This window comes from Populus trichocarpa, chromosome 19, assembly GCF_000002775.5.
Source record: "Populus trichocarpa isolate Nisqually-1 chromosome 19, P.trichocarpa_v4.1, whole genome shotgun sequence".
NCBI classification, from domain to species: domain Eukaryota; kingdom Viridiplantae; phylum Streptophyta; class Magnoliopsida; order Malpighiales; family Salicaceae; genus Populus; species Populus trichocarpa.
Genome location: NC_037303.2, coordinates 5,088,510 through 5,111,677, shown reverse-complemented (window position 1 = coordinate 5,111,677; position 23,168 = coordinate 5,088,510). Strand labels below are relative to the sequence as shown.

General features: G+C 33.9%; 2 protein-coding genes across 3 annotated transcripts; one reads left to right on the top strand and one right to left on the bottom strand.

Annotated features, from left to right (window-relative positions):
• Positions 1 to 906: 906 nt before the first annotated feature.
• Positions 907 to 14,754, top strand: LOC18108244 (uncharacterized). Of its 2 annotated transcripts, XM_024592774.2 has the most exons (10): positions 907 to 4,251; positions 4,909 to 5,409; positions 7,569 to 8,306; positions 9,897 to 10,766; positions 10,924 to 11,691; positions 12,086 to 12,340; positions 12,412 to 12,489; positions 12,575 to 12,691; positions 12,775 to 13,513; positions 14,576 to 14,754. In XM_024592774.2, exons 1-10 carry the CDS (start codon positions 1,453 to 1,455, stop codon positions 14,731 to 14,733), a joined length of 7,023 nt encoding a protein of 2,340 aa, XP_024448542.2. In that variant the 5' UTR covers positions 907 to 1,452; the 3' UTR covers positions 14,734 to 14,754. The 2 variants fall into 2 exon arrangements, with proteins under 2 accessions (XP_024448542.2, XP_024448543.2); XM_024592775.2 differs by lacking the exon at positions 14,576 to 14,754 and having other exon boundaries at positions 12,823 to 13,842.
• Positions 14,755 to 18,960: 4,206 nt separating this feature from the next.
• LOC112325764 (uncharacterized) lies at positions 18,961 to 21,507 on the bottom strand. The gene is made up of 5 exons (XM_024592776.1): positions 20,491 to 21,507; positions 20,124 to 20,202; positions 19,595 to 20,037; positions 19,195 to 19,343; positions 18,961 to 19,081 (listed from the first exon to the last, which is right to left on the bottom strand). The coding sequence occupies exons 1-5, from the start codon at positions 21,505 to 21,507 to the stop codon at positions 18,961 to 18,963; spliced, it is 1,809 nt and encodes a 602-aa protein (XP_024448544.1).
• Between the last annotated feature and the right edge of the window lie 1,661 nt (positions 21,508 to 23,168).

Here is a 23,168-nt window from a genome sequence, read left to right as displayed (position 1 = left end):
AAATGTTAACTTTATCATTACTTTCAATGTCATGTCAACATCGTTCTGCCACCCCTTGCGCATTTAAAAAAAGGATTAGTTGAGTCTATGAAAAAATACCTACCCCGGCATTTTCTAATAATTTTATAAATTAATCTGTTTTGTAAGTGGGCCTACCTGCCAGTGTATCATCGTGCCTTTGGTTTTATCCGACAGCCTGTCGATCCAGTAAAAAAAGTTAGAGTCAACAAGTCAATAATTAAGCTTTGATTGGATTCCTCCGTGAGATCGGGTCAATTCTTAACTTTCTTTTATTCAATCAAGACAAGTTTAAGATGATACTTAGAATCAAGACAAGTTTAAGATAGTGGTTAGAAGTGTGGTTTTTTTTTTTTTAAACTATATAAAAATAATATATATTTTTTTATTTTTAAAAATTATTTTTTATATCAATAATTAATTTTAAGTAAATTTTTTCTTCCAAAAAATTATGAAATACCAACCCTTAAAATCTTAAATAAATAGGATTTAGATGAACCTGTAGGTAAGATTGGATTTTTTTAAGATAGTATTTAAAATTATTATAGTTGTTTTTTAAAATATTTTTTATTTAAAAATATATTAAATTAATTTTTTTAATTTTTAAAATTTATTTTCAAATTTATAAAAAAATTAATTTAAAGAAAGAAAATTTTTAAAATTCTTAAAATTAATTTTTAAACTCAAAACAAACATACTTTGAGGAGCTGTTTCGAACTGTTCGAAATAGTTTTTTTTTTTTTAATTTTTTTAATTCAATTTTAAATTTTTTTTAAATTATTATAATATACTAAAATCAAAAATTAATTTTAAAAAAATTATTTTAATTTATTTTGTTTTTTTAAAAAAACTTTTAAAAACGTCTCGTCAGGCAATGGGAATGGTAGAAATTGCCAAAGTGAGTTGACTTCTAAGAGCAAAACCCCCGATCCCATTACTCGCCATATCATCACCATCGCCCCCTCCTCTCTTGTGCTCCTGCTACTCTGCTTTGCCATCCATCACTGTTCACTATTTACTCGTTTCAGCTTTCTAATTTTCACAAGTGGTCATCTTTCCTCTGTGCTCTCTGGACCAGTCACAGAGAGTCATACAACACCTTCATTTCAGCTCGAGGTCCGTGCTTTGTTTCTGGATCTATTTTGCTTTTCTTGTTTACAGATCTTTCAGAAAAAAAAGAAACTTGCTTGTTCCCATCTGTAACTTGTTCGTCGTTCATTTAGAAGCACTTCTCATAGTTTGGTCTTTTTCTAAGTCATTTAATCGGCAGATAGTTTCTTGTTCCTTTATTCGTTTTTGTTTGTGTTGTCATATATCGTAAAAAAGAAAGAAAGAAGAAAATAATTTTGGTTGTACGTTCTGGAATCCTCATAGCTTCCTGTTATTATATTGTCTTTGCTCTCTTTTGCCTCTGATCTTCAATTCAAAAGAACAATGGAAGCCCTTTTATCCTCTATTATCGATGTCAGTATTACCCACCTCATACGTCATATTAGCTACCCTCTCGAGTACAAGAAAAATGCCGAGAAACTAACCCATCAAATTGACAAGTTAAAAGCAATGCGAGACAGAGTGCGGGGCGCAGTTGAGGAAGCTGAGCTTAATGGAGAAATGATAACAATTGATGTCAAATGTTGGCTGCAAGATGTGAATAAGATTATTGAAGAAGTGGACCTTGTGCTCAGTGTTGAAAATGAAAGAGCAAGGAGGTTTCCTTTTGGATCGTGTCTAAGCATCAAGTCACACTACCAGGTTGGCAGGAAAGCCAAGAAGCTAGCCTATGAAGTTTCTGAACTACAGATGAGTGGTAAATTTGATGCAATTACCTCCCACTCTGCTCCACCTTGGATGTTTGACGGTGATCACGAGTCCTTACCATCAAGACTGTTGCTTTGTAAAGCAATCATGGATGCTTTGAAAGATGATGATATCAACATGGTTGGTGTGTATGGGATAGGTGGCGTGGGTAAGACCACCCTGGTGAAACAGGTTGCCGTACAAGCAAAGGAGCAGAAGCTTTTTGATGTGGTGCTTATGGTTGTTGTATCTGAGGCTTTGAATATTAGGAGAATTCAAGAACAGATTGCAGACATGTTGGGCTTACACCTAGATGCAGATACTGACGAGGGAAGATCATGTCAGTTATATGAGAAATTGAAGCATGAGAACAACATTCTTTTGATCCTGGATGATTTGTGGGAGAGACTCGATTTGGAGAGAATTGGGATTCCATCCAAGGATGAACACAGTGGGTGCAAGATATTGTTTGTTTCTAGAATTCCTGATGTTCTGTCAAATCAAATGGGTTGTCAAAGGACCTTTGAAGTTTTGAGTTTGTCTGACGAAGAAGCCTGGGAGTTATTTAAGAATACTATCGGTGATGATCTTGTAAATCCTTTTATGCGGTCGTTTGCTGTTGAGATAGCCAAGAAGTGTTCAGGTTTGCCGGTTGTCATTGTATCAGTTGCAAGATATTTGAAGAAGAAGAAGAGTTTAACTGAGTTTAAGAAGGTCTTGAAAGAACTAAGAAGTTCTTCCCTAACAAGCTCAACAACATCACAAAATATAAATGCTGTTTTAGAAATGAGATATAACTGTTTAGAAAGTGACCAGCTCAAGTCAGCTTTCCTTCTTTATGGTCTAATGGGTGATAATGCTTCCATACGCAATCTGCTCAGATATGGTCTTGGTTTGGGCTTGTTTCCTGATGCTGTTTCATTGGAAGAAGCACAGTACATTGCACAGTCAATGGTACGAAAACTAGGGGACTCTTCTTTGTTGTTTGATCATAATGTTGGTGAGCAATTTGCCCAGGCTGTTCATGATGCTGCTGTATCAATAGCTGATAGGTACCACCATGTCTTGACAACAGATAATGAAATTCAAGTGAAGCAGCTTGATAACGATGCACAAAGGCAGCTCAGACAAATCTGGTTACATGGCAATATTAGTGAGCTTCCAGCAGACTTGGAATGCCCCCAGCTTGACCTTTTTCAAATATTTAATGATAATCATTATCTGAAAATAGCTGATAACTTTTTTTCAAGAATGCACAAACTCAGAGTCTTAGGTTTGAGTAATTTGTCTTTATCATCCCTACCTTCTTCTGTTTCTTTGTTGGAGAATCTTCAAACATTGTGTCTGGATCGTTCCACATTGGACGACATATCTGCTATCGGGGATCTAAAGAGATTAGAAATCCTAAGTTTCTTTCAATCTAACATCAAACAGTTACCCAGGGAAATAGCGCAGCTGACAAAGTTGAGGTTATTAGATTTAAGTGATTGTTTTGAACTCGAAGTGATTCCACCAGATGTCTTCTCAAAGTTATCTATGTTAGAAGAATTGTATATGAGAAACAGCTTTCATCAGTGGGATGCTGAAGGAAAGAACAATGCGAGTCTTGCAGAGTTGGAGAACTTGTCTCACCTAACCAATGCAGAGATACATATTCAAGATTCCCAGGTTTTGCCATATGGCATAATCTTTGAAAGATTGAAAAAGTATAGAGTTTGTATAGGAGATGATTGGGACTGGGACGGTGCATATGAAATGTTAAGAACAGCAAAGCTCAAGCTTAACACAAAAATTGATCATCGAAACTATGGAATCCGGATGTTGTTGAACAGAACTGAAGATCTTTATTTGTTTGAAATTGAAGGTGTCAACATCATTCAAGAACTGGATAGGGAAGGTTTTCCACATTTAAAGCACCTCCAATTGCGTAATAGCTTTGAGATTCAATATATAATCAGCACGATGGAAATGGTTTCTTCCAATGCCTTTCCTATTTTGGAGTCTTTAATTCTCTATGATTTGTCATCCTTGAAGAAGATTTGCCATGGTGCACTCAGAGTAGAGTCTTTTGCTAAATTACGCATCATAGCAGTGGAACATTGCAATAAATTGACCAACCTCTTCTCTTTCTTTGTTGCACGAGGCCTCTCACAACTACAAAAGATCAAAATTGCTTTTTGTATGAAAATGGAAGAAGTTGTTGCTGAGGAAAGTGATGAACTTGGCGACCAGAATGAAGTAGTTGATGTGATTCAGTTCACTCAATTGTATTCCCTATCACTGCAGTATTTGCCACATCTCATGAACTTCTACTCCAAAGTGAAGCCATCTTCTTTATCTCGAACACAACCAAAGCCGTCGATAACTGAAGCAAGATCTGAAGAAATCATTTCAGAGGATGAGCTGAGAACCCCTACACAACTTTTCAATGAAAAGGTATTTGGATGTTTTTTATCAAGCAATTTATGTGTCACTATTAATTCTTCAGAATTTTTGGGTAAGTTTTAAGAAAAGAAGTAACAGAAAGGAGAATCTAGAAGCATCATTTTCTTAGAAAATATTTAGAATATATGACTTCTATGTAATCACTGAACTATAGAATACACATATTCCTATAGTCTATTGATTGTCAAAAGAGGGCCATCCTTTCACTAAGTCGTTATTTGTGGTTCCCAACTATCTTGGATTTTAGTTTACCATCACAGCTGACAAGAAAAGAAAAAAAGCAAACATCGCAAGAGGGGAAAAAAAACTTAATAGACATCCATCAACGTGAAATAAGCTAGCAGTGGAAAATGCTATGGATTACAGTTATTAACTATATATTCAATTCCAAGCTTGCAATTTGTTTGATGATTTCTTTTGTAGTTTTAGTAAATTTTTTTGTTTGCAGTTATATCCACAATCATTAATTGTTGTTTTTGGCTTAGTGGTATCCAAAGCAGAGGGAGTGAAGTTTTGGGGTCAAGTCCTGTGATCTTTAAGCGAAAAAATAAGAAATAGAAAAATTGCTCATCATTTTAGTTCATTTTGAACTGTGCCTGTTTTAATTTCCTAACTAGAGAATCTACATGAAAAAATTTGTTAATGCAGATTTTGTTCCCAAACTTGGAGGATTTGAACTTGTATGCAATTAACATTGACAAGCTATGGAATGACCAGCACCCATCAATTTCAGTTTCCATTCAAAATTTGCAAAGATTGGTTGTGAATCAATGTGGCAGCCTCAAATATCTATTTCCATCTTCTTTGGTGAATATTCTCGTGCAGCTCAAACATCTTTCTATAACCAATTGTATGTCAGTGGAAGAAATAATTGCAATTGGAGGATTAAAGGAAGAAGAAACAACAAGTACAGTGTTCCCTAAACTAGAGTTCATGGAGCTCTCTGATCTTCCAAAACTCAGACGATTCTGTATTGGCTCTTCAATTGAGTGTCCTTTGCTGAAACGGATGAGAATATGTGCTTGTCCTGAATTTAAGACATTTGCTGCTGATTTTTCATGTGCAAATATCAATGATGGCAATGAACTTGAAGAAGTGAACTCGGAGGAGAACAACAACAATGTTATTCAATCTCTCTTTGGTGAAAAGGTGATGTTTACTTCATACTTTCTGTTTCTTCCTTGACTTTTTTTAGAGTGCTACTAACAAATTAGTAATTATGAGATGTGGCCAAATCAGTTAGTAGAAAGTTTTGTAATTTTTTAGTATTTCTAGCATCATTACAATTAATAATCACAGTTTGCGGTACTTTAGATTCTACAATCTGTGCCATTAAATTTACACTGATCTTACAATTTGGCTCTTGGAAAGGAAATTTTTGAAGGAATGACTAAATTCACAAACATTTTGAAACCTAGAACAAGCCAATCAAATTATGATTTTTAATGCGTAAATAGATATGATTCCTTCATTGAATTATTTGTGATTGCCTTGACTGGTCTTCCATAAAAGCAAACTGTATACCAAAATTTGGAGTTATATAGTTTGTAAAGGATTAGGAGGCAGCCCAATACCTAAGGGTTTGTTTAGCATGTTGTAGCATTATTTTACCTATAAGAGGAATACAGGGAGGGATACCTCTTATTTATTAGATCTTTATGTTAAGCGAAGGGAGAGAGATTCCATTTTCGTTTTGGTAATCAAGTTGACAATTTCTTGCATGATGCTGGAGATTCTTGCCACCACGTGGAAGGCCTACTGATATCAAATCAAGTTCTTTGCAAAACATTTCCACTTATAACAAGGTGTTTGTATTAAGTAAAATATTTTAAATGTAAAATAAAACATTTTATATGAAAAAGATTTTATGATATTTGATAAGTAATGATGTGAAAAGTATGGTGGTAGTAGAATAATGATGATTTGCTCTGGTGATAAAATAATGGTGTTGGTGGATTGACAAGATGGTGGTGTTGGTGGTAGCAGTATGGTGGTGGTTACAATGACTTGTGAAGATGGTGGTGTTGGTGGTAGCAGTATGGTGGTGGTTACAATGACTTGTGAAGATGGTGGTTTTTGATGTTAAAATTATTTGGCGATACTGTGCGTAGATTATCATTTATAAAATTTTACACAACTCCATGAGTATAAAATATTTTTTTATAAATGAACTAAGTTTAAAAATTGACTGTAAAATATTTTATTTTAATCATTTTTTTTTTGTAAAATATTATATGAGAAACAAACACAATAAAATTAGTTTATAAAATATTTTATGTTGAACAAGCACCCTTTAAAAGTTTGCCCAAAAATTTGCCTTACTCTTTAGGTACAACATGGTTGAGGAAACTATTCCTAGCCTTCTTGTATTTATAGAAACTTTTTTTTTTTATCATTTTGTTTGTAAAATTATTTTTATTAACTATCGGTCAACTAGTGAGCAAACGCTTCCAAACCTTTTCTATTTCTTTTTTTAGTGACATTTCACACTAGTTCTACTTTGCGAGGTTTATGAAGATTCAATTTTGATGGCTAAATGAGCAATATCTTTCCGTAAAATCTCATTTATGAACTAAAGTGGGTTATTTTCATGATGATTGTTTGATTCATTGATTTAATTTATCATGTGCTTCACCTTTGATGTTTTTCTTTTTAGTGTCTCAACTCTTTAAGACTGTCCAATCAAGGTACATATTTGGATGTGTATTGATAATTTCCGCCATGTAGATCTTCCAGCATCCAAATGAGCACATGTTGGCAACACTTTTCTCAACAATCTCTGGATTATGAAACCCCCCCCCCCCCCCCCCCACAAAAAAAAAAAAAAAAAAAATCTCTAAACCAAAGCTCTCGCCATTGGACATGCAATGATGGTGGGTTATGGTTTTCTTAGGTGGTTTGATGCAGAAATTTGTGAGTGTAAGTTGGTCAGTCCTTGGGTTATTGCTAAAAGTGTCCAAACATTTGCTTACTTGCATGCTTTCATAAGCTGCTTAATGAAATTTGCAACAAACTTCTATTTATGCACTTGTGTGGACATTATTAAAAGGGGAGACATGGAAATGAGAAATTAAGATTGATATGATTCATAAAGTTCAAATGCCAATAATGTAATTAAAAATTTAAGAAAATATAAACTAAAAAACGAACAAAAACACCTGATTCAAGTTACCAATTTGTTGCTTTTGGTCTGATTCAATTCACTGCTTCTCATTCCATCCAATGTTCTCTTCCTAGTGTCCCTTCTATAGAATTTTATCTTATATGTGGGTGTATCCACTATTAACAAAGTGTGATGGATATTGCAGGTAATATTCCCCAGCTTAGCTGAAATTGAGATCTCCCATATTGATAACTTGGAAAAGATATGGCATAATAATCTTGCTGCTGGTTCCTTTTGCGAACTAAGATCAATTAAAATTAGAGGTTGCAAAAAGATAGTGAATATTTTTCCATCAGTTTTGATACGGAGTTTCATGAGATTAGAGGTGTTGGAGATTGGGTTTTGTGATCTGTTAGAAGCCATATTTGACCTCAAAGGACCAAGTGTTGATGAAATTCAACCTTCCAGCGTTGTTCAGTTACGAGACTTGTCCTTGAACAGTCTTCCTAAATTGAAGCATATATGGAATAAAGATCCTCAAGGAAAGCACAAATTTCACAATCTACAAATTGTAAGGGCTTTTAGTTGTGGTGTTTTAAAGAATCTATTTCCATTCTCCATTGCTAGAGTTCTTCGACAACTTGAAAAGCTAGAGATAGTGCATTGTGGGGTGGAGCAAATTGTTGCCAAGGAAGAAGGTGGCGAAGCATTCCCTTATTTTATGTTTCCTAGGTTAACCTCCTTGGATCTTATTGAAATACGAAAATTCAGGAACTTCTATCCAGGGAAACATACATGGGAATGTCCAAGGTTAAAAAGTTTAGCAGTGTCGGGCTGTGGCAATATCAAGTACTTCGATTCAAAATTTCTTTACCTACAAGAAGTTCAAGGTGAAATTGATCCCACTGTCCCAATACAGCAACCTCTCTTCTCTGATGAAGAGGTAAGAGTCTGCTTCAGGATTTTCTCTTTAAACTTTATCTTTTTTAGTACTCAAGATATGATGGACATTTTCAAACCTCAATTTACCTAAGCTTTTATTGTTGAGGGAGGGGGTAGTTTAAGCATCAGTGTCTAGCTTGCATAATTAGTAATAATTGTTTTTCAAAAAATGCTTAAAATTTCATTGCATTGGTTAGTTGATATGTATGCTGATTTTTTTTTTTTTTGGTTTTGCTTAGATAGATTGATATTTGATATGTGGCATCTACTGCAAGCCTTGGTTTAAAGCAGCTGCTTTGACTGGTTGTTGGTAGTGTAGCAAATATATTATGCTCATGATGATTTGATGATGTACTCAAGTTTAAGGACTAGAATTTCAGTCATGGGTTATTTTGTAAGCAGGGGTAGAATAATAAGTTCTTGTGTGTTCCTGCGAATCTTGGGTATCTTTGTAATTTTCAGAATTACTTGTGCTCTAGACTTGTTCAGAAATTTGGTGTTTGTCTTCAATAGGTTCTTGCGCAATAATTATTACTAGGAAAGAAACTAAACTAGAATAAAGTATTAAAGAGGAAGACACCAAACTCCTAAATAAGACTAGTCTCTTAAGTAATTCTGAAAATTACTATGTATATTCTGCCCCTGCTTGCAAATTATCCCATCACTGACATTTTAGCCCCTAAACTAAGAAACCTATCATTATAAGTTATTCTTAGAGTGGAAAACGTCTTTGTTGATGAAGAATTGCATAACTTGGTTTTGGTTTTTTCATAGTAGATGAATCTTCTTTAACCATAGCTCAATTGCGTCATCGGTTCTTGAAGCGGATTTTTGATTAATTTGACTCATTTCTGCTCCTAAAAGAGAAGATCCTATAGAAATTTAGTTGGTTTCAACTTAATTTTGTGATCATAATAAATAAGGAGTCAGAACAGTACTTGGAGATATAAGAGAATGTTGCAAAAATTCCTTTATGTACATGTTAAAAAAGGCAATTTGTTTTGGTTTACATCCAAAGACAGCCTTGAAAACACCATGGCATGGAAAGAATAGTTGAATCGTCAGATAATGGTTGACTAGTTGAAACTAGAAAGTAAATAGTTGAAATAGTTGTAAAGAGTTGATAGGTAAATACTGGAGTTGTTGCAGGTAGTTGAGATGAAATTAATATAATGAATCAAGAATCATCCAAACAAGATTATCATCTTATTTAAAGTTTGTACATGGAAATGGGTGGTTTTTCAATGAAGTGGACTGTTGATAAAATATTACGCTTGCAAAGAAATAAAGTAATATATATAGAAATGAATATGAAATATGATACAAACAAATGTTCTAAAGTCTGATCCATTTCATGCCAAATGGTTCTTCTCACCCTAAAACTGGACTTGCAATAGTAGATGTCAATTGAAAGAAGTCCTACACGTGGTCAAACTTTTCAATGCACTTTTCACTGATTAGACCACTTTATAGGAACATGAGCGCAAAAAATTTTCGTTCTCTTTCTAAGTGGTAAATTACTGCTGCTGAAATTAGTTTAATTATAAGGGAATACCAGCTCCCACTTTGATTTTGTTTGAGTGCTTTGCAGATAATCTCCAACTTGGAGGAATTGTCATTGAATGGGGAAGACCCAGCTACTTCAATTATTTGGTGTTGCCAATTTCCAGGGAAGTTCTATTCCAGGTTGAAAGTTATCAAGCTGAAAAACTTTTATGGAAAGCTAGATCCTATTCCTTTTGGTTTCCTACAAAGCATACGCAATCTAGAAACACTCTCTGTGTCATGTAGTTCTTTCGAAAAGATATTCTTGAATGAAGGATGTGTTGATAAAGATGAAGACATTCGGGGGCCTGTTGATTCAGATGAATATACTAGGATGCGTGCAAGGTTAAAAAATTTAGTTATAGATTCAGTTCAAGATATAACACACATATGGGAGCCAAAATACAGGCTGATTTCAGTTGTTCAGAATCTCGAGTCTCTAAAAATGCAGTCTTGTAACAGTTTGGTCAATTTAGCACCGTCAACTGTATTGTTTCATAATTTAGAAACTCTTGATGTACACTCTTGCCATGGATTATCGAACCTATTAACATCCTCAACAGCCAAAAGTCTTGGGCAACTCGTGAAGTTGATCGTAGTTAATTGCAAATTGGTGACAGAAATTGTGGCAAAACAGGGGGGTGAAATAAATGATGATATCATATTCAGCAAACTAGAATATCTGGAACTTGTTCGATTAGAAAATCTCACAAGCTTCTGCCCTGGAAATTACAACTTCATATTCCCATCTTTGAAAGGAATGGTGGTTGAACAATGCCCAAAGATGAGAATTTTCTCTCAAGGAATATCAAGCACACCAAAGCTACAGGGAGTATATTGGAAAAAGGATTCTATGAATGAAAAGTGTTGGCATGGCAACCTTAATGCCACCTTACAACAGTTGTACACAAAAATGGTACGTACTAATTCTTGCTTTATCAATCTTAAACAACTTGTCCATTTGTCTTGCAATTGGAGTTAAGTATTTATTTTAGTATGGGGAATGGCTAAGTACTTGGTAGGTATTATTTTGTGTTCTTAACTAATGCGACAATTTGGATTGGATTGGTCAGGTTGGATGCAATGGCATATGGAGTTTGAAGCTCTCTGACTTCCCCCAATTGAAAGATAGATGGCACGGACAACTTCCCTTCAACTGCTTTAGCAATTTAGGAAATCTCACAGTGGATAACTGTGCAATTGTGTCTACTGCTATTCCATCCAATATACTAAAGTTCATGAATAATTTGAAATATCTGCATGTGAAGAACTGTGAGTCTCTTGAAGGAGTATTTGATTTGGAAGGGCTCAGTGCCCAGGCGGGGTATGATAGGCTGTTGCCCAATTTACAAGAATTGCACTTGGTCGACCTACCTGAGTTGAGGCATATATGGAACAGGGATCTTCCTGGAATTTTGGACTTTAGAAACCTGAAAAGGTTGAAAGTTCATAATTGTAGCAGCTTGAGAAACATATTTTCACCATCCATGGCATCAGGTCTTGTGCAACTCGAGAGGATAGGGATAAGAAACTGTGCTTTGATGGACGAAATAGTAGTTAACAAGGGAACTGAAGCAGAAACTGAGGTTATGTTTCACAAATTGAAACATTTGGCACTTGTCTGTTTGCCACGCCTTGCAAGCTTTCATTTGGGTTATTGTGCAATCAAGCTTCCATCTTTAGAGTGCGTGCTAGTGCAAGAGTGCCCCCAAATGAAAACTTTTTCTCAAGGAGTCGTAAGCACACCAAAGCTACGGAAAGTAGTACAGAAAGAATTTGGAGATAGCGTACATTGGGCACACGACCTTAATGCCACCATACACAAGTTGTTCATAGAAATGGTACGGATTCACCAAATTTACTAATTTCTTCTGTATTATATATCTCTTTTCTACCAATAAACATAAGCAACTGAAATCTTGCTCTGTTACCCCTGCACGAATTAGGGATTTGCTATCATAAACCAATATGGACAGAAGGCCAAATTACACTTCAAACTCCCAACTCTTTTTTTCCCACTTTACACCATACAAAATTATGAAATGGCCTTCCCCAGAATCAGAATCCAACTCTGGCTACCTCAAGTACCCTATATGATCTTCATGATACTTCATCCAGTGAATCACACAAAATAAGTTCCCCAACACATTCCAATCCTCTCCATATCTATTAACCCCTGATTTTATAATGTTACGTCTTTGATTGACTCAAAATCAACTAATTTCATGTTTGCAGAGTGATATAGTGGTACAGTCCAAACTGCTGAGCTTACCCAACGAGCCTACACAAGATAAAAATGGACAGCATACTGGATCAGAGGGACAAGCTTCTGAGAATTTGCATGTCACTGAATATCCAGATGGCACTAAAGAATACCCTCCAGTCCCTCAAAAAGCATTCAACACCAAAGAGCATGTCATCAAAAGTGAACCTGAGATCATTCAATTGACCTCTAGATACCAAGAGTCTCTTACTGCTTCAAATGATGAGGTAGCTCTTATCTCCTTTTAAAAATACATTTTATAAAAAGTTTTTTAAGTGCTAATGGCATCTGATTCCAGGAAGAGAGTTCCACGACTCCCACAGATTCTGAAGTCCAAATTAATCAATACGATGAAAAGCCTCCAGTAAATGATAATGTAATGTTCATACTTGGAATTATGCTATTCGTATGCTCACACTTTTTTTGAGGTGATGCTTTACATAAATTCCATTTTACTGCAGAATGAAGCCCCAGAGGACCAGGCTGATCCTATACAAGCTCAAGAATTGCCAGCTCACACGGGAATTGGATCTCAGATCTCTCAACAAGTTCAACAGGCTTCTCAAGAAACTGAGAAGGTGATTCTATGTTTGAAATTAAGCTATTTATATATCCTTGTACTTTAGGTGATGCTTTACTTAAAGCTTCAATTTTTTTGTAGTATGAGAACTCAGAGGACCGTGTTATGCCTACCTTTTCAATTCTGCAGAGAGACACCATTCCTTCATCTCCTGCCGCTCCTGTTGAACAAGTCCTTGTACTGACTTCTGCATCTTTAACCAACTCAACGTCTTCTCAAGAGCTCATGCTCACCACTGCTTCTCAACCAACTATAGAGATTCCATCAATTTCTGTCACCAAAACTCGGCCTGCTTTGAATTTTGAGTCTGTCTTTGCCAGCATGGAACAGTTGATAAACTCAAGTCCAGAGTCTTCTTCTCAGCTTGCGTCAAGCTCTAATTCTCATACTGAATCTCCCAAGTCCAGTAGTGTGAGCTTTGAGGAGACATACAGTTATTCAATGGCTTTGATAAAAAGGATCTTAAGAAAATCCCCAGTAGAAGTGGCCATATCTGCTGATCGCCTGTTGCTTCTGTCCAGTTTGAAGAATTTAAGGAACTGTCCTTTTCTGAATTCTCAGCAACTAGAAATCATTCAATTCTACCTTGAGAATTTTGAGACCTTGGTGACAAGCCACCCATTTTATGAGCAGAAAATTGACTGGACTAAAGTAGTGAAGTTCTGTATTGAAGATGACAAAAGGGAAATTACTGAGTTGAAGACATCTTATGAAGAACTTACCAGAAAGATCAACATCCTTAGTGCTGAAAAGGAAGCATTAAGTAAAAAGCTTCGGGAAATTGAAGAAGAAGAAGATCACATCCGAGCAAACATGGAAGGTCTCTATGCCCAGCTCGTTAGCCAAAAAGGAAAACTAGAAACAAATATGAATGCTCTTGCAGAAGCCGTGAGGCAAGAACGAGAGACAGCGGATAGAGCTTGCAATATTGATCGCTATTGGGCTAAGCTCCAGGGCTTATTTGCTGAAGTTTGATTAGAAAGAAAAGAATACACTGTTTTCAACTACTAATTAATAGAAACAGAACACTCTTTCGATTTCCTGTCGCATGGCATCAGCAGCTGCTGTGATAGGAAAGTATTATCCTTTGTAATTATTTGCAATATTCATAAATGAAAAGACCTGGCAGGGCAGTATGAGTTTCCTCCATTGTTGGTCCTATCGTGCTGCACTGTCCTTGAATACCTAGCATTCCGGCTTTATATCCCCAGACATAGTGTTTTCACGCTAAGTTACCAGAAAGCTAATCCATACCATATATATATATATATATATATATATATATATATATATATATATATATATATAACATTTGATTTGACAAAATAAGATTTTTCTATTTTTGAACAATCAAATAGGTTTAATGGCAGCACACATTACTCCCTCAACTATTAATCTTTTGTAACATTTAACGTGCAAAGGGAGTCATATATTTTCCAACACATTCCCCCTTCCTGGACAAACGAATGCAAGCATACCAGCGTGCAAATGCATATCACAAGAGATAGATTTAGAGCATGTTTGGTTTTGGATTTCAAAAATGTTTTTTTTTTTAAAATTGAGTTTTTATTTTTTATTTTTTTGTTTTAAATTAATATTTTTGATATTTTTAAATCATTTTGATATACTAATATCAAAAATAAATTTTAAAAAATAAAAAAAATATTATTTTAATATATTTTCATATAAAAAATATTTTAAAAAATAATCATTACCATAATAATATTTATTATTCATCAGTGACTAACAACTGCCAGGCTATTATTACAAAAGGCACATGCCATGCACATCCAGTTTGGTTTCACATTGATAAGTATGTACAAATTTTGTAAGTCCATTTTGTTTTCCTTTAAAGAACTAGTTTTTTTTTTTTTTTGATTAGCGTGGGGTGTCCGGGCCAGCTTACGCGCACCACGACTATTCCCCACGGCCCACTGGACATCCTGCAAGCCCAGTGAGCAGGTAAGGCACCGCGGGGGTGACAGGCGTGCACATAGAGAGTCGAACCCGGGACGGGGGCGGAACAAGTCACACGATTGACCACAGCAGCTAGGCCCTCAAGTGCAAAGAACTAGTTTTATTCTCATGTGCTTGACATGTGTATTGTTAACCTATAAAATTAATATGCTTTATTGTTATAAATTTCTTATAAATGAGAAAAATGAGAGAAAGGAATGGACATTTATGGATTTAACATATTTTAATAATTAAAATCTGAATAATTTTATTTAAAATCTGATAGTGGTGATCAAATTTGTTCAATTTTTTAAAGGCATAAAAAGTTAGTTTGATTATATGATGAAAATAAATTTAGTCAAATATGAAATTAAAAATATGATAAATAATTATATTCTAACTACTTTTTATATTTTTATTAATAGAATTTGGTATAATAACAAGGAAAAATTACTCTGACCCTCCTTTAGTTTAATTTTTTTTTTATTTTACCTCTATTCTTTTAGAAATTACACAAAACTTCATGAACTTTATATATTTATAACACTTTATATGGCGTAAAAAAATCAATAAAAAAGGTTTAATTATTCATAAGATTGCCATTATATTTTTTATAAGGACTAAAGAACCATTGATAAATCAAAATAACAAAAATACCACCAAGATTGAACTAGGTCGGTGGTGGTGGTGGTGGTGGGAAGGTGAAGAGCGGAGGAAGTGGAGGGGGAAGAGTACTTAACCAAGGTGAAAAAAGAGATTTTATAATATATATGGAGTTATTTTGATCGATTTGATTTTTTTGTTGTTGAATAATGATGTTATCAATAATTTCCATAAGAATGGAAATAAAATGAAAAATAACTACAGGGTAATTTTATGTAATAACAATGTCTCCTTCTAGTATATTGTTATAATTTTAATGTCTTCTCCTAAAAAAATTATAATTCTACTATATAATATATTTTTTATTTTTTTTTATCTAAAGAAGTCATATATAAGAATAAAATCTATACGTAACTCAAATAAACGATGTCAAGATGTAAATAATTTTTTTTTAGGATTATAATAATTTTTAATATGAGAATAATACAATAATTTTTTTTTTACAAATTCTTTTATTTTAAAGAGTCCGTTTTAATCATGTAAGGTTTATATTAAAGATATATGTAGCAGTAATTTTTTTTTTGAGACCTTTAATGATTGTTTTTGTACCCTAAAAGCAATTCTATCTGTGTTGTAAAAAATATCAAGATTTAAAAATATACAAAACACACTTTCATTTCTTTTCTACATTTTTAAGTTTTTACCAAATATTTTTATCATTATTTAGAGTTAAAAGAAAACAAAAAGAAAAAAGAGGGAGAAAAAATAAGTAAAGCTAAAAGAGAGAAAAAAAAGTGAGAGAATGACTAAAAAAATATGAGAAGAAAACTAAGTAAAATAAGGGAAAATTTACCATTAACATTAGTTAAGTCATTATTTTTCACATCGTGGATGAACAAATTTTCAAATTGAATAAAAAGACTAAATTACTCTCATATGTAATATATCAGAAACTCAAACTAATGCTATTCTAGCTTCAACACCAAGAGATTTATTAGAAGTTCTATTAGGCCCAGTCATAAGACTTAGAGCAAAGAGGTTCAAGGAGGCAATTAATAGATTTCTTCAAGATACATGAGTTAAGGTAGAGTTCGAGAGGATATCGAAGAATGAAAAGCAAGCCTTGATTAATTTGATTCATGTTCAATAAGGGCATGTAGGGGAGCATCCAGACATTACAAAAATACTGGAATAAAAAGATCCAAATTAGCCAATTTTGATATTTAGCTATTGTTTTGGCTATAGCTAGAGCTACATAATGAATTTTGATGAGATTCTAGTTGTGTTGAAAACTAAATATCCATATATTTTCAGTGATATATGGTAGACCTTCTAATTCATCAAGACGAGGGAAAACTATTTGTTTGAAGTTGAGTTTTGATTCTGCCTGCAGATTACAAAGTTCAACTTTGATCTTATTTTAATTAGTTGAGACATTATTTATTTATCTTTTAGTTTATTTTAGGGTCTATAACATTTAAGGGATTATTTGGGTTAGGTTTTATTTTAGTACTTTACTTATTTTGAGCTTTTAATGTATTAATGCCTATTTATTAAGTTTGGGTCCATTAAGTCAAATTAGGGTTAATTTTTTACTATATAAACCAATTGTTAACATTATTTTTCAGTTTATGAAAATTTTCTTTAAGGTTGCCGTTTATTGTGTGCTTTGTTTCTCTTTGTATGGTTGAGTGATTCTCATACTAAGTTCTTAATTGAACTTGCAAACTTTTTGAAGGATTGATCAACTTCATTGTGATTTATACTTCTCGTTTATGTCTTGTTATAGGCGTAGGGTAGGGGTGATCAATTGCATATAACTTTGGCTCTCTAAGGCAAGGTTCTTCTTGGATGAAGTTGCAAACTTTTCTTCAAACCTCAAATTAGCAATCTAAGAGACAATTCCACATCAATTTGGTATCAAAGCATGGCAATTTAGGTTATATCTCTTTAATTTTCCTTGTTACAAGTAATTATAGGGTTTTCTTTAAATCTTGCCATATCTAGGGTTTGTTTTCTTGGTTTCTTTCTCTTTGTGGTTTCAACTAATGCAAAGAAATAGAAGAAAATATTGATTCTTGATTAATCTTGGTTGTGTATTCGATTTAAAAAAAAAAAAGGAAGAAGAAAATCAATTTTGATAGGGAAAAGTCTTGAAGTTGCCAAAAAATGCATTTAAAACAATAAACTGTGTTCATCTTTGTGACTTGAAAAATTCAGCACATATATATAAAAAAAAGAACAAAAGAAAGAAGAATCAAAATCGCAATCTTGAAAGGGTTCTTGGAAAATAAATTCAGAAATTTTGGATATTGCATGAACTAGGGTTTAACCGAAACTTGTCTTGGAAATTCTTGGTGATCGTGATTGATTTCTTGCATATTTTGGTAGAATAGAATTATCTTGCATCAATTTCTTTAGTTTCTTGATTTCTTGCATCATTTTCTTTATTTTTCTTGAATTTCATAGTTTTTGTTGTTTCTTAATAATAACTCTTCCTTTTATTTCATGTCTTTATTTTTGTTATTATATTTGAATAAATTTACACTACTACTTGTATGTTTTTTTTCTCTTAAGTTTCATTTTAAAAAGTTTGAATAATAGTTTATTCTTGAGTCTTTAAACATAATAAATCATTGCGTAGTTTGGTCAATTGTTTGATAAGTTGCTAAGTTACTTTTAAGGACTAAATTATGAGAATATAGTGGTAAAAGGCATAGCGAGATTATTAGAGTGAAAAACCTAATATCGTGTGAAACATGAGAGGAGAGAATTTTACTTTGAGAGTAAACACATGAGGAAAAAGTTTCTTTGCTACTAACCTTTATTTTAGGTATAAAAAAAAAAGTTAGAAATATGAAGAAAAGGCAGGATATAATGGAAGCTATGATGAAGATGTTAATAAGTAAGTTTGATGAGTCATGTTGTAGCCTAATTTTTGACCCTATGTTTTTTCTAAATATTTTCAACATAAAAAAAAATATATTCTTGATATATTTGTGTTATTTTCAACATTTTTAACATCGTTCTAAAAGGATTCAAATTTCTAATTTCTTTTCAATGCGTTCAACTTTTAACGTGTTATTTTTAAAATCGTTGGTTTTTCTAATTGAGTTGGCAATGATCTTGTCTTTTTTTTTAAAAATTAAAATACAAAAAATAAAAAAAATAAAAAACATTTGGATATAGGGACCAAGATAAAAAGAAAGAAAACAAGGGATTAGAGTAAATTTAAATTGCTTGTTTGACTAAAAAAATTAGGGAACACGAAGGGCTATATCACACAAGAAAAATAAGGAGGCCATGAAAAAAAACATAACAAAATAAATAAAAAATCTGACTCTCTCTAGCTCCCATACTCTCTCCCAAATACATACAAAAAATAAATAAATAAAAAACCTAGATCCATTTTGAAGAAGCCTAGCCACCAGCCAACAATAAACCCTGAAACCTCACAAAACAGCCCTGAAAAAGCCCCATCTGCGGTCTATAGCCTTCAGCCTTCAGCAATTTTCCTTTTCAGTTTTTATACCCGGAACAGACCCCTCACTTCCCTTTCTTTCTCCTTCACGCCAGCCACACAGGAAAAAAACACACCATCTTCTTCAACCGAAGCAGACCCATCACAAGACTAAAGGACTGCCATCCCCCTTTTCTTCTCTACCCATGGCTGTCAACCTACCACCGATGGTCTGCAACCTACCTCCTCTACCAAACTGACACAGTGACTCTCCCTTCTTCACTATCACCCACTGACACCAGCCACCCGACAACAACTCCATCACCAACTCCCCCACCTCCAGCCTTCAAATCAACAGCCTCATCTTCCCTAAAATCAGCTCAAACCGCCAGCACCACCACCCCAAACTAGACCATCACCTCCCCCCGTTCCAGCCAGCTACCATGAGATCCAGCCACCATTAACAAATAAGCTATAACAACCTCTCATTTCCGAACCAATCTCTACCTAAAACACCAACAAGGTCGAAACCCAGTATACCTGAAATTACACCAACCCTACAGCCACCGAACCACAACGCCGTCCACATGGCCAACACCAACTCAACCACCATACTCCCCCGTGACAGCGACTGCCATCATAAGTGAAAGAGAAGTACCAACCAGTGCGTAGCCATGAATTTTTCCTATCGTATCCTAGGCTATGATATAAATACACATAAATTATTTTTGAAGATCAATCATTCACTCGGATATATAAATTTATCAAGTTAACAATAAAGTTTTAATTCAAATACATAACATAAAATATATAAAAAATAAAATTTAAAGTACATAAAATTCAAAATAAAAATAAAAATAAATTATACTATCAAAGTTACACCCTTCGATGTTTTGTAGAATAGAATTTATCTATGATCGAATCCGAATCAATATCTTCAACAAGCTCTCGTTCAATATAAATCATCATAGAATCTGCTAAGAACTCCTCTTTTATTTTATTGCGAAGCATAATTTTAACATGTTTCATAGCTGAAAATGCCCGCTCTGTAGTGGCAGTGGAAACATGCAAAGTCAAAATAAGACGAATCAACCTGTCAATCAAATGATAGTGCTGCGACTTATTTGTTTCAGCTAATGCTCGACATAATTTAGAAATGGTAGATATATTCTGAAAGCTCTCATGATGAATCACATCAATCTGATAATGCTCTAGCTGAGATCTCAAATAATACATCTCTTGTTCATTGAAATCTTCAGGATAAAATTTCTCAGCAAGCTTGTAAATAACATCAGTTTTAAATGATTTAAAGTTGTCCTTAGGTTCTAAAGCAGAGCTAAGTACAAGGAGTTCCAAACTTTGAGAGATGCCGTTGATTAAAGTTTTAAATGATTTAAAGTTGTCATTTTACCCAAATGATGCTTCCCAGTGGAACTTGAGAACCCTGACACACCCTCCTTCTCCTCCTCCTCACCAGTCCTCCCCACAACCTACTCATTACAATCACAATCAACCCATCCAAAATCAGCAATACCCTCCTCCAAACCAATAAAATTATCCTAATCAGGGTTATGCCTATCCTGACCAAGGAGTTCCACTGTCCCATTACTGAATCTAGAATTTAATTCTTCCAACTGAAAATCTATTGTTGAGTTAAATATATCATAATGATAATGCTGGTAAACTGTCACTGAACCTTGTTGTTGACATGAACGACCTGTAGCTTTTTTATACGAAGCATTCATATGTGGTAGGTCAATCTCATATTTCGTGCAAACAAATTGCACATTTGTAAGGAGAAGATCAAATCCGGCATCTCTCAAAATTTGAAGCAATGCTTTAGTAATTGATACAAGATCCATTGCATTTAAGATGTCAATAGATTTTTGCTGCAAAGCTCGACAAAGTAAATCAGTAATCTCCATTATTTTATGCATCAAATATAAGATGAATATAAATTCAAAAGATTTCATCACAATCAAACAACCACCAGCTTCTCCACGTATAGAATTAGAAGATCCTTCTTGAACTATACTTTCAAGCACAATAATAGTTGCACCATACATATCTATTAAGCTGCAAATAGAATCAAAATGAGAGCTCCAGCGAGTAGTTCCACTTTGATGTAAATTACCAATTTGATTAGCCCCTTTACCAGTCTCACGTTCTCCAGTAGCTACTATATGTGCATTTTCTATAGCCTGAGCATAATGTAACTCGGTATGACGTTTGGGAGAAGCACAAATAAGGTTGATAATGGTTGTCAATTTTGAGAAAAATAACCAAATAGAAATCTCATTTCCAGCTGCTGCAACTAATGCCAATTTTTGTCGGTGAGCAAAGCAATGTACATAATATACATAAGGACAATCTCTGAGAAATAGAGGTTGTAGTCCATTCCATGCGCCACGCATATTGCTAGCACCATCGTACCCTTGACCTCGCATATTGAAAATATGCAAGTTATATCGAGCGAGCACATCAAAAATTTCTTTTTTAAGTGTTGAAGAAGTAGTATTTGAAACATGCACAATACTAAAAAAGCGCTCTCGTACAAAACCCTGAATGTCAACAAATCTCAAAACAATAGCCATTTGTTCTTTATTTGATGCATCTTTGGCTTCGTCAACCAAAATACAAAACTTTGCATCTCTAACTTCTTCACAAATCTTTTTCCTCACTTTGTTCGTGAGAATGTGCAAAATCTCTTTTTGAATAGTCGGCGAGGTATACTTTGCATTTTTCGGAGCTTTTTCTAAGACAACATCATCAATGTCAACATTCAGTCTCCCCATAAGTCTTATCATCTCTAAAAAATTGCCTCGATTATTAGAAGCCGAAGATTCATCATGACCTCTAAATGCACATGCTTGTAAGTTAAGCCATCGAACACTTTCAATTGTTGTCATAAGTCTCAATCGATTTTTCTGAACTTCTTCAACAGTTTGTGCATTCAACACTTTATCAATATATGTCTACTTACTTTCATTAAATCTTCAATAGATTTCACAACATTATTATGTGGTGAAGTGGGACTTCCCACATGCATCAAAAGTGCACATCTAACCCCATCATTAACCCTCTTCTAACTTCTAAAGCCTTCGGTGGTAAATGTGAGATGATGAGGCACTTTGTTTTTAAAGATAAAGCATGGAAAACAAAATATTGCATCCTTTGATGGAGAGTACTCTAGCCAAGGAAATTGATCAAACCAAGTGTATTGAAATCGACGATACTGTCTCCCTGATTCAGTCCTTGGATACTCTGCTAACTTAGGTTGATATGGACCCATTTTCATATAAGCTCTTCTAATTTCATCTTGTTGATTAATAGGATGTTTCCACACTGGAATTCGTAACCCAGGATCTCATTCAAGAGTATTAACATCAGTTTCAACTCTTTGAGATTTGAAAGGGGGTTGTTCACTACGATTTGAGACATTAACATTGGATGGAGAATGTCCTTTACTGGTTGATGTTTGTTCGTTTGGTTTAAAGAATGAAAAGATAGTTTTTCCTCTCTTGTTTCCTTGATTTTCCATTATAATTTATAACCTATTCAAGTAAAAAGGATTAGGGAAGTCAGGTGCAAGATGAAAAGATAATAATGCTACAATAGAATATTTATGAAATGCAGAATATACAAGGATAAACTAGTGATGCAAACTACTGGGAAATTTGGAGAACTTTGAAATAACCAGCAAATTATTAGTACTAGACTACTAGTGTGTTAGCATCAATCCATTTCTAGAGTATAGTCTACTGTTTACTCCAATAACAATCTACTGTAATGAATGTGAAACATTGAATTCAAAATGAAAAGTCAGGGCTTGTAAATTCTAACCTGATGATTTTACACTCTTACGGCTCTCTGTATAGATTCTTCTTCAAAATCGAAGCTAAAATTATATATTGTTGAGAAGAAAAAAAGCTAAAACCCCAAGTTATTTGGAAGAAATGTGAACCAATTAATTATTTATGTTTAGATAGATTTGCTGTAAAATATAACTAATTAATTAGTGTTGCAAGGGAAGGTGGGTGGCTAATTAATTAGTGTTGCTAGGGAAAGTAAAGTGGGCAGCTAATGGCTGCTAATTAATTTGAGTTGCAAGGAAAAGTGGGACACTAGGTTTGCTGTGTACAAGATAAAAGGGAAAGTGGGTTATTAAGTTTTTTTTACCTGGGCTACAACCCTCCTTAGCCTTGTAAAAGGCTTCGCCCCTGGTAGCAACGATGGACTATAACAAAAACAGACAATCCCTTACCCATGACCTTCATTAGCATCGAAGAAGATATCCTTTCTCACAAAGTAGGTGACATTAATAAAATCTGAGTGGAAGTTTGGTGTTTTTTGGTTTTGAATTTATTTTATTTTTGAATTGATATTATGATTAAAATAGTATTGATAAAAATAGTTTATTTGTATCTTACACAATATTTTCTTTGTTAGTTTTTAA

Excerpts from the sequence above, each read along its gene's own strand:
- LOC18108244 (XM_024592774.2), top strand. The coding sequence starts at position 1,453 with ATGGAAGCCCTTTTATCCTCTATTATCGATGTCAGTATTACCCACCTC. Across the intron at positions 8,307-9,896 it reads CTCTCTTCTCTGATGAAGAG|ATAATCTCCAACTTGGAGGA; the intron begins GTAAGAGTCTGC and ends AGTGCTTTGCAG. Across the intron at positions 12,341-12,411 it reads TTACTGCTTCAAATGATGAG|GAAGAGAGTTCCACGACTCC; the intron begins GTAGCTCTTATC and ends ATCTGATTCCAG.
- LOC112325764 (XM_024592776.1), bottom strand. The coding sequence starts at position 21,507 with ATGGGGAGACTGAATGTTGACATTGATGATGTTGTCTTAGAAAAAGCT. Across the intron at positions 19,344-19,594 it reads ATTCTACAAAACATCGAAGG|TCGCTGTCACGGGGGAGTAT; the intron begins GTGTAACTTTGA and ends TTATGATGGCAG. Across the intron at positions 19,082-19,194 it reads GATTGGTTCGGAAATGAGAG|GGAAGATGAGGCTGTTGATT; the intron begins GTTGTTATAGCT and ends AGCTGATTTTAG.